The following is an 11,568-nucleotide window of genomic DNA, read 5'->3' as shown; positions in this document are numbered from 1 at the left end:
GCCTCCCAAGTAGCTGGGACTACAGGCACCCACCACAACACCTGGCTATTTTTTGGTTCCAGCCATCATTGCTGTTTTGTGGGCCCAGGCTGGATTCGAACCTGCCAGCTCAGGTATATGTGGCTGGCACCTTAGCTGCTTGTGCCAAAGGCACCGAGCCTAAATTTATTTTTGCATTTCAGATGAAATTATAGTTTTCATTTAAGTCAATGGCCTATCACAGACACATTAATTATTAAAGCATATATTTACATACATATATACATATAGCATCAATGATTTTAAATCACTTTATAAATATTTTGCTAAGTTCTGTCCTTTAGACCCAGAAGCTAAGAGAGTATTTATTAGAATAGCTGCTCAAACTTCTAGACTAGTAAAAGCAGAACTCAAATTACACAAGCAGGAGCTATAATAAAGTGAAGAATGAAATGGATTATAATTTTTAAATTGGGCAGAGAGAGGAGAGAGAAATGATCTTGTAATTACAGAAAAGGCCCAAAAGAATTCAACGATAGGCATGGCACCTGTGGCTCAAGTGACTAAGGCACCAGCCACATACACCTAAGGTAGAAGGTTCGAATCCATCCCGGGCCTGCCAAACAACAATGAAAGCTGCAACCAAAAAAAAAAAATAACCGGGCGTTGTGGTAGGTGCCTGTGGTCCCAGCTTCTTGGGAGACTGAGGCAGGAGACTTGCTCGAGCCCAGGAGTTAGAGGTTGCTGTGAGCTGTGATGCCACAGCACTCTACCCAGGGGGACAGCTTGAGGCTCTGTTTCAAAAAAAAAAGAATTCAACAATAAAAGACCCCTGACTTCCCCAGGGTAAGAGACCTAAGGATATCAGGTTTGTAGTCAGGAAAATCCAACCATACCTATCCAAGCATTCTATCTTGAAGATGTAAAGTGACTGGCTATAAAAGGGGAAGGGGAGATTTGAGTTCTTTGATGTATTGAAAACCATTTTTTAAAAGACATATACTGCACAAATACACTACCCATGATGTTAATATAGTTAACTGTCAACTAAAATCTCTACATAGACCAGAAAGCTGATTCTGCAACCAAGAGAACAAACCCCACTGATACTTTCCTATGAACTTAAAAATCCTACTCTTTGGCTCAGCACTTGTGGCTCAAGTGGCCACGGCGCCACATACACCTGAGCTCGCGGGTTTGAATCCAGCCTGGGCCCACCAAACTACAATGACAGCTGCAACCAAAAAACAGCCGGGTGTTGCGGCTGGCACCTGTAATCCCAGCTAGTAGGAAGGCAGAGGCAGGAGAATCTCTTGAGCCCAGGAGTTTGAGGTTGCTGTGAGCTGTGATGCCACAGCATTCTACCCAGGGTGACAGATTGAGGCTCTGTTTCAAAAAATAAATAAATAAATAAATAAATAAAAATCCTACCCCTTTCTTTGGATGCTAAAGATGCTGTATTTATGGGAGAGCTAAATAATGCTAAAATAATGGTTTTTTGAAGCAGTACCCTGAACCCCATAAATGCATCAATGTACAAAGTTATGATTTAATAAAAAATAATTTAAAAAATAAAAAATAAAATGATAATAAAAAAATGGTTTCATTTCCTCTGCATTCCAAATATGCCAAATGAAAACAGAAATATTACAATTTTTATGATATTTTAAAATCTTTTTCATTAAAAAGATAGATTAATGCACTAAGAGTTTAAATCTTCTATACCTATAACAAAAGTAAAGTTTAGCACTTCTAAGTTTTAATACAACACTGACATTATTTCCTCCACTAATATTATTTTTTCCAAAAACATGATTCCTAGGCTGGGCACAGTGGTTCATACCTATAATCCTAGCACTCTGGGAGGCCAAGGCAGGTGGATTGCTTGAGCTCACAGGTTTGAGACCAGCTTGAGCAAAACAGGACCCCATCTCTACTAAATAGAAAAACTGAGGCTTGGCGCCTGTAGCACAGTGGTTACGATGCCAGCTACATACACTGAGGCTGGAGGGTTCAAACCTGGCCTGGGGCAGCTAAACAACAGTGACAACTGCAACAGAAAATGGCTGGGTGTTGTGGTGGGCGCCTGTAGTCCCAGCTACTTGGGAGGCTGAGACAAAAGAATTGCTTAAGCCCAAGAATTGGAGGTTGCTGTGAGCTACACTGCCCTGGCACTCAACCAAGGTGACATAGTGAGACTCTGTCTCAAAAAAAAAAAAAAAAAAGAAAAACTGAGGCAAGAGGATTGCTTAAAACCAAGACTTGGGAAGTTGCTGTGAGCTATGACACCACAGCACTCTACCCAGGGTAACAGCTTGAGACTCTGTCTCAAAACAAACAAACAAATAAGAACCCCCCCCCCCCAAACAATCCAATCAACCAACCAACCCCAAAACAAGATTTCCTTCAAAATAAACATCTGGAAAGAGCCATATGAATCTTAATCCAATCATATTTCACAACTCTCTACAACTTTGTATTTTTTTTGTTTGTTTTGTCAAGACAGAGTTCCACCCTATGCCCTGAGCAGAGTGCAATGGCATTGTCCTAGCTCACTGCAACCTCAGACTCAGGCTGTGGGCATCCTGCTGCCTCAGCCTCCCAGGCACTCGCTGCAGCGCCAGGCTGGGTTTTTCAATTTTTTTCATGAGTTGGGGTCTCACTCTTGCTCAGACAAGTCTCAAACTCCTGAGTTCAAGCAATCCTCCTGCCTCAGCCTCCCATAGTGCTGGGATTACAGGTGTGAGCCACCGTGCCCGGCCAACTTGGTCTTTTAAGTACATCTATCCGCCATCCTCTGCAAATTATCAGTAATCTCTCCAGTACTCACATTAACTAGCACTTTCTTTGGGGTAAAGCACACACAATATTACATGATATTGATAAATCTCTCAGAGTTCTTCATTTCTCAAGTATTTATTGAGCAAGTCCCATGTGTCTGGCACTGTTGTGGGCATTGGGAAAAATGGGAAAATTCCTGCCCTCGTGGAGCTTACATTCCATTTAAGGATATTCCTGAAAACAAAAATTAATTTCAGAATATGCAAGCTTCAAAGAAATAAAGCATTGTAACAGGACTGAGCATCGAGAGGGGTGCTCTTTAGTGAAGCCTAAGGAACTATTATTTTTTTTCTTTTTTTGGTGAGGCAGAGTCTTACTCTGTTGTGCTCAGTAGAGTACCTTGGCATACTAGTTTCCAGCAACTTCAAACTCTTGGGCTTAGGCAATCCTCTTGCCTCAGCCTCCCTGGTAGGTGGGACTACAGGTGCCTGCCATAATGCCTGGCTATTTTTAGAGACAGAGTCTCTCTGTTGCTTTTGAATTGTTCTTGAACTCCTGAGCTCAAGCAACCCATGTACCTCAGCCTCCCAGAGTGCTAGGATTATAGGGGTGAGCTACAGTGCCCCACCTAAGGAGGTAACTTTTGAGCAAAGATAAAGGAAGAAACAGACATGAAAGATGTATGTGAGGAGAGTTGCAGGTAGCCCCAACAGCATGCGTAAAGGACCCCAGGCAGAAGCAAACTTATTCAAATATAAGACCAGCTGGATTGTTATATCTCTCTCCTACATGGGTGTAAAAACTGTCTCGTAAATACAGTACCTTGCTGGCATGCGGTGGCTCATGCCTATAATCCTAGCACTCTGGGAGTCTGAAGCAGGTGGATTACTTGAGCTCAGTTCAACAGCAGCCTGAGTAGAGACCCAGTCTCTACTAAAAGTAGGAAAAGTAGCCCAGTGTGGTGGCAGGCACCTGTAGTCCCAGCTACTTCCAAGGCTGAAGCAAGAGGATCACTTGTGCCCAAGAGTTTGAGGTTACTGTGAGCAAGGAGAGCACAGCACTCTACCTATGGTGACACAATGAAACTCTTTCTCAAAAGATAAAAAATAAAATAAAAATAAAAATAAATAAATACAGTACCTCTATTGCCCCAGCCTCTATCAAAAGACTGTAAAAGGCGCCCATAGCTCAGGGGTTAGGGCGCTGGCCACATGTACCAGGGCTAATGGGTTCTACCCTGGCCAGAGCCTGCTAAACAACAATGACAACAACAAAATACCCAGGCATTGTGGTGGGCACCTGTATTCCCAGCTACTGGGGAGGCTGAAGCAAGAGAATTGCCTAAGCCCAAGAGTTAGAGGTTGCTGTGAGCTGCGACATTATGGCATTCCACTGAGGGCATTCTATTTTAACATAGTGAGACTCTGTTAAAAAAAAAAAAAAAAAGACAGTAAAAGGGTGTTGTTAAATTAATAAATACTACTGTTGGTTACTTTTCCTAATAATTAGACAAAATTACCCATCCATTCCCCCTTTTCAAAAAAATTTCAGAGTACTAGGGGGTATACATGTTTGGTTTACACACTTTGTTTCTGTACAGACTGAGTCAAAGTTTTAAGTGTCCCCTTCACCCAGACAGCGTGCACTGTACTAGACAGGTGTTGAGTTTACCCATCCTGTTTTCAACAAGGGTGTACAGTTGATTTTTGACAGATCCCTCAATAGTCAAGGTATTCCCAGGCTACTAGGGCACACCTATTTCACAGATGTTTAGAGGCTTGAAAAAAACAAAAAGCCCTTAGTAATATTTTATTTTTGGAAAAAAGTGGTCTGACAATGGGTACAAGTATTTGATAATCTAAACTCTGGAACCCTACTACTCGGCAGTCAACCGAGATGTATATACTTTTTTAAACCCCTCAGTGCAGGGCGGAGAGCGGGACTCTGCGAGACCAGTTTCAGCGTGCACAGGTACACCTCCGGTCAACCAACCACCCAGCAGAGCGCTGGAGAACACCCTCCTAGCTCCCAGCCTCTTCGCTCCTCCTCTGGGAAACGTACGCAGAACAAGCCGTTCCCGAAGGCCTGGCACGCTGGAGCCTCAAAATGAGTAGCGAGCGCTGCAGGACTGCAAGAAGAAAGCACGTGGGCTGGACTCATATGCCACTGGCCAAGCGTCGTGAGAGAGCCGTGTAGGGCCTCAGAGAAAAGGCTGGTTTTCTCTTCTGGAAGGGAGAAGAGTTTAGGGTGCGACTAAGGGAAAGAAAAAGCGAGAGAGGGAACGAACGAGACCTACGGACTGACAGTGCCCCACTGGGGGGAGGAGGGCGCGCGGGCCCCTGACAACCCGCCGGGCGCGACCCGGAATGGAGGCGCCGCGGGTAGAGGACCTCCGGGCCTCCTTCCTGGCCCTCACAGCTTCTCCGGGCGGGGTCCTGGAGTCGGGACGCTGGGCCAGGCCCGGCGGGACGGAGTGGAAAGCTGGGCACGGAGCCCGGGCGGCCGCGGAGAGGCCGCGCACTTACCCGGAGCCAGGGGGCGCGGGACGGTCCCGGCAGCGCGGAAGCCGGCGCTGCGCCCGCAGTGCTGGAAGGCGCCGGCGAGAGTCACTCGGAAGAGCCTGCAGCTGGAGAGGCCGGGCATAGGTAGCGCGCCCGCGCCGGGTTCGATGAGCTCTGGCCGCCGGGCTCGCACACGTGCGGCGCAGCGACGCGCCGGAGCCGCAGCCCCTCCCCCCGGGCGGAGCCCGCTCCCCGCAGTCACCCCACCCCCGGCCTCGAGGAGGCCCCGCCCACCGGGGGGAGCCCTTGGCTGGAGGAAGCGCTCTCACCCGGACTGCCTGTCCCTGCTTCTGGGACAAAAGGTGGTTTTGTCAGGCATGTAAGAGTTCTTTTAGAGCCGTAGGATGTCGAAAGCTGGGATTTATGTAGTATTTGTTAGTTGTATCCTAGTAAGGATTTCTTCTTCATACTTGTGGCCCTTTCTTATTGCATTTCACCGGGGTTAACAATAAGGAAAAGTGAATCACTTCAGGGACCCTATTTCTGTGTCCTACGATATGGAGGATTCAGGAGCATCATTTCCTCACCCTGTCCCTTCCCGCTTAAAGCTCTCCAATAGGATCTGCTTCAAAAAACTTGAAGAATTTTTTCAGATCTAATATTTTGCCAAATTTCAACCTTGAGTGAAAAAACCAATGTTATTTCACATCCTTACATTTCTGCTAGACTTGTCTTTGTTTTGTTTTGAGACAGAGGGTCCCTCTGTGCCGGGCTGGAGCACAGTGACGTTGTCATAGGTCATCACAACCGAAAGCCCCTGGGCTGAGCCAGTGGTCCTGCCTTAGCCTCCCAGTAGCTGGGACTGCAGGCGGCCACCACCTCCCTGGATAACTGTTTGGGGTTTTTTTGCAGTTTTTGGCCGGGGCCAGGTTGGAACCTGCCACCTCCGGTATTCGGGGCCGGCGCCCTGCTCCTTTGAGCCACAGGCGCTGCCCACCTGGCTAACTTTTCGGTATTTTGTAGAGTCAGTATCTTAGTCTTGAGCAGGCTGGTCTCCAACTCCTGGTCTAAAGTGATCCTTCCTCCCCAGCCTTCCAGAGTGCTAGGATTACGAGGTTGAGCCACCACGGTAAGCATAGACTGGTTTCTATAGTGTGGATTTAGTGTGGGGACCTGGTCAACTGAGTTGGCTAACTGCCACAGTGGTGGGGGTTTTTATACTGTTTTCCTCTGAGATTATTCACCTCAATTATGTACCTCGATTTTTTTCTGACCTTAATTCTTTAGGATCACTTGTCCTTGGGCTATGAATAATTCATAGCTTAATATTTCTGTGATATCAAATACATAGTATCAAATAGTAGATGGTTAAATGATTTAATAATAATAAATCAATAATCAACAATAATAATTCATTTAATAATCATTGTGGTACAAATATTATTATAAATAATAATTATTATATATTATTATTTGTACCACAACCATGAAGTAATAATTCAATAAAGGGCCAATGTATTAGGTGTATAGTGATATCTCATTGCTGTTCTGATTTGCAGATACCAAATGCTAGTGAGGATGTGGAGGAATAGGAACTCTCAGTCATGGCTGGTGGGAATGCAAAGTGGTACAATGACTTTGAAAGATGGTGGGGTTTTTGTTGTTGTTGTTGTTTGTTCTTTTTTGGGGGGGTTGTTCGTTTTTTGCAGTTTTTGGCCAGGGCTGGGTTTGAACCCGCCACCTGCAGCATATGGGGCCCGTGCCCTACTCCTTTGAGCCACGGGTGCCACCCATAGTTGGTGGTTTTTTACAAAACTAAACATACTCTTAAACCATATGACTCAGCACTTAAGCTACTTGGTATTTAACCAAAAGAGCTGAAAACATGTCCACACAAAAACCTGCACACATATATTTACCGCAGTGTTATTCATAACTCCCAAATCTTAGGTAGAACCAAGATGTTCTTCAGTAGATAAATGGATAAACTGTGGTATATGTAGATAATGGAATATCATTCACCACTAAAAAGAAATGAGCTTAGTAGGTCAGGAAAAGATGTGGAGGTAACTTAAATTCATATTACTAAGTGAAAGAAACCAATCTGGAAAGGTCATATACTGCTTGATTGCCACTATATGACAATGTGAAAAATGTAAGACTATAAAGACAATAATAACATTGGTAGTTTCCAGGAATTGGCAAGGAGGGAGGGATGAATGAGTGGAACACAGAGGAATTTTAGAGCAATGAAATAACTCTGTATGATCCAAAAATGGTGACTACATCCTTATACATTTGTCAAATAAATAGAATGTATAATATCTATGAAGAGTTAGAGGGAACCTTATGTAAACCATAGTCTCTGGGTGATAATGATTTGTCAACATAGGTTCATCAACTGTAACAAATGTCATATTCTGGTGGGGGATGTTGGTAAAGCAAGTTATGCATGTGTGAAAGTAAGGAAAAATCTCTGTACTGTCCTCTCAACTTTTTTTTGTAACCTAAAACTGCTCTTACAAAAATCTCTGAGATCATGGCCCAACTTCTTATAAACATATTTGGAGGAAAGACTTCACAGTTCTTTGGCCATGACTGAGTCCATGGTCAAAACATACCCTTTTTACATTTCAACCTATACTGCCTTAGACAAGGTCCAAGTGAAACACACATTTTTAGTTTTCTGTTTTCCAAAGTAGGCAACTCTTTATTGGCTTTTATGCTTAACACAGAAGTTCAATGCCTCTCCCCTCTTCCAGTTTCCTCTAATAAACATTTAACAATTGAATATTCTCAACTTTAAAACTCCATTCTATCATGTATATTATATATGATACAGAGTATCCTGCCTTTAACTCCACACCAGCACTATGGATTGCGCCCAACACACACCATTTATCTTTCATCCTTATTATTGCCTCATACTCTGTCCCACTGTGCTACTTTTCTTCACATGCCCTTTCATTGTTCATGGTCCCTCAGTCATTGCAAATATTTCTGTTGTTGAACTGATACACTTACTCTAAAATTATTTATTTCCATGTTTGTTTCCTTTACCAGAAAGTGAAATTTTTAGAGGCAAACATTGTGTTTAGAGCAATATTTTTCCCCTTTAATTTTTTTTTTCATATTATACATGTATAACATGTCTGTGGTTTAGAGTCAAATACTTCTGTAAAAACTTTGTAAGCTTTGCAAGGAAACCACACCTCCCCTCACCTGTTTCTACGTTCTTAGTTCACAGTTATTTTACTTCTTTTACTTTTTTTTGTTTGTTTGTTTTGCAGTTTTTTGGCCAGGTATATGGGGCCTGCGCCCTACTCCTTTGAGCCGTAGGCGCCGCCCCATTTCTTTTAACTTTTTATTACTAGTTTCATCTCTCCATGTAATGTGCTTGTGTTGCTATTTCTTGATTTTTTCACTTTTAGGTATTATCTACTGGCTTAATGGAAAAGAAAGGCTTAGCCCTCCTTCCTTTCCTCTTCTCCCCCCCATATTTCCCATCCCTCCTCCTGCCTGATGCGGTTTTGTTTTTTTTTTTTTTTGATTTGTGTTTACTTCATTATGAAGAGGTAAATATTCACATTTTAGAAAAGTAGGAAAGCATAATACTTCTTTTTCCTCTGGTTAATAATGATCTAATTTTGGTTTGCTGTTCATCACTAAGCCAAGCCCACACTCCTTAATGATTGTTTAACTCTTCCCTCACCCAAGGTTTTAGATAGATGTGATATTCTGTTGGTTTCATCTTTGTAAAGGAATCTCTTCTGGAGTTCTCTGACCTGTACTGGTCTTGCTTAGTGTACAATTATTGGGGCATCTCTGTTCATTTTTCTCCTGTGTTGTATCTTCTGTGTTCTATATCCTATGTCTTCTTTTTTCTTGGTTTACACTCTCATTTTAGGGGAGCACAGCCTTCAGTAGCTTCCTGAGAAAATGAAACTAAATTTTTTGAGATCTTGAATGTCTAAACATTCCTTTACTCTAATCTTACATTTTATTGATAGTTTATTAATAAAGTACAGAATTGTAGTTTTAAATAAATTTCCTTTGCTCTGCAAACTTGCCAATAAATAAATACATAAATAGGGTGATGCCTGTGCCAGCCCCATATGCCAGAGGTGGCGGGTTCAAACCCAGCCCCGGCCAAAAACTGCAAAAACAACAAACAAACAAAAACAATAAATACATAAATAAATTTCCTTTTGAAATTTGATGAAATTGCTTCCTCATCTTCTAGCTTTCTTCCTTGCTGTTGAGAAATTCAGACATCTTCTGATTCTTGATCCTTTGACTAGTTTTTCTCTTTGGAAGAAAGATTGTAACAGAAAATACAAGGGGTCAGAGTTTAGCCCTGTAATGTTATAATCGGAAGTTGGGAGAAGGGGTAAACCCCTGGGAAAAAGAGCACACAGAGATAGGAGGGAAAAGATAAGAACTTATGCTGGGAACTGAAATAGAGAAAAGCAAAGAAAAAGAAGAAATATGGTATGGTCACATAAAATAATTAAGAACAAAATAAAAAACTGGAATTCAATGTCTTAATGCATATGAGCTGCTATAACAAAATTTCAGAGACCGAGTGGCTTATAAACAACAATCAGTTTTTTCTGCAGTTTTTTTGCCCTCAGTATTCTGCAGTTTTATAGTGATGAGCTTTGGAGGGGGTCAATTTTTGTCAATTTTTCTGGACAGGGACAGGGCATGACGGAATTCTGCTGGACAATCAGTGGACCATTTCAACTGGAAACTCATAACTTATAGTTTGGGGAAATTTCCTTGAATATTTTGTTAATAATCCCTCCCTCCCCAACCCCTGCTCATATTTTTTTTTGGAATGCTTGCCTTTCTTTTTATTTACTTCTTAATTTTTTTTTTTTAAAGACAGGCTATTGCGCTGTTGCTCAGGTTATCCTGCAGTGGGATGACCATACCTCACTGTAACCTTCAAGTCCTGGGCTCAAGTGATCCTCCAATCTCACTTTCCGGTATATAGCCTTAGTCCCAGTAGTGGGACTACCAGCCCACGGTAGCACTCCTGGCTAATGGAATTCGAGTTTTCATATTTTGACCCCTACTCCCTAAATTAGTGGTCCTCTAATTTATTATCTTTTCTTTCTATTTTCCATTTTTTTATCCTCTTGCTATTTTCCCCCTTAGGGTGTTTGGGAACTTTTATCTTAACAACCTTTGAACTTTTTATTTCTGCTATCATATTTTTGTTCCAGAAGGCTCCTTTTTAAAATAGTATCCTTTTCTTTTTCTTTTCTTCTTGAGACAAAGTCTCACTATGTCACCCTGCGTAGAGTGCTGCGCTGTGGCGTCACAGCTCACCGCAACCGCAAACTCTTGGGCTTAAGCGATTCTCTTGCCTCACCCTTACGTAGCTGGCACTACAGGCGTCCGCCACAACGCCCAGCTATTTTTCTGTTGCAGTTGTCTTTGCTGGGTTCGAACCTGCCAGCTCCAGTGTGTGTGGCTGGCGCCCTAGCCGCTGACCTACAAGCCCCTTTTCTTGTTTTATGCTTGCGATGATAACTCATATATTAGGATATCAATGATATGTTTATGTATACCTATACACATATAAATATATATACTTGAGTTTTCTTTTCACCGAACGCTTTCTATTTCTTAGGGTTCCTCCCCCCCCCCCCCCGTTTTGTCCTGGTCTCTATGGTACTGGCTTGCATGTTAGCTTGTTTATGAGGTGGTCAAATACCTGGTCCCCTACCTACCTCCTGCAGCTAGGTAACTCCTGTTCCTCTCCCGGTAAAAGAGTTTTGGGGTGTCCACCCTGGGCAAATGCATATTAGATACTGAGTTCTCTTCCTCCATTCAGCTTCTAGAAGGCTCACAGACACATCTACATCCTCCAGTCATGAAATTAGAAGGTCATCTCTAGGGAATCTGACCAGACTTGAAAGATGAAAAGATACTGGAAACCCCTCAACTAAATAGCCCAACCAAGTAACCTTATATTGAGTGTGAGTTCCCACTCGCATTCTCAGAACATCTGGATGTCATCTAAAATACAAATTTAGGCCAGGTGCGGTGCCTCACACCTGTAATCCTAGCACTGGTAGGCCAAAGTGGGTGGATTGCCTGAGCTCCAGAATTCAAGATCAGCCTCAGCAAGTGTGAGACTAATAATAATAGCCCAGAAAAACTAGCAGGGCATTGTGGCAGGCACCCACAGTCCAGCTACTCGGGAGGCTGAGGCAGGAGGATTGAGCCCAAAAGATTGAGGTTGCTGTGAGCTTTGATTTCACTGCACTCTACCCAGGGCGACAGAGCGAGACTC

The 11,568-nt window shown here is 43.0% G+C and overlaps 2 protein-coding genes across 2 annotated transcripts in view; one reads left to right on the top strand and one right to left on the bottom strand.

Annotated features, from left to right (window-relative positions):
* Positions 1-5,405, bottom strand: part of PUS7 (pseudouridylate synthase 7 (putative)) — a 64,448-nt gene extending 59,043 nt beyond the window's left edge. The window contains 1 exon segment of the mRNA XM_023519621.1: positions 5,286-5,405. Within this exon segment, the coding sequence (XP_023375389.1) occupies positions 5,286-5,403 (118 nt within the window). The 5' untranslated portion in view covers positions 5,404-5,405.
* Positions 5,406-5,665: 260 nt separating this feature from the next.
* RINT1 (RAD50 interactor 1) overlaps positions 5,666-11,568 on the top strand; it is a 50,822-nt gene continuing 44,919 nt past the window's right edge. Inside the window, exon 1 of the mRNA XM_023519611.1 lies at positions 5,666-5,710. Coding sequence (XP_023375379.1) covers positions 5,666-5,710 — 45 coding nt within the window. The remainder of the gene's footprint in view (positions 5,711-11,568) is intronic.

The sequence above is a fragment of the Otolemur garnettii genome, unplaced genomic scaffold (assembly GCF_000181295.1).
Source record: "Otolemur garnettii isolate 467f Iridium unplaced genomic scaffold, OtoGar3 scaffold00005, whole genome shotgun sequence".
NCBI lineage: Eukaryota > Metazoa > Chordata > Mammalia > Primates > Galagidae > Otolemur > Otolemur garnettii.
Note: the sequence above shows the minus strand (reverse complement) of the source record. Positions and strands in the feature narration are given on the sequence as shown.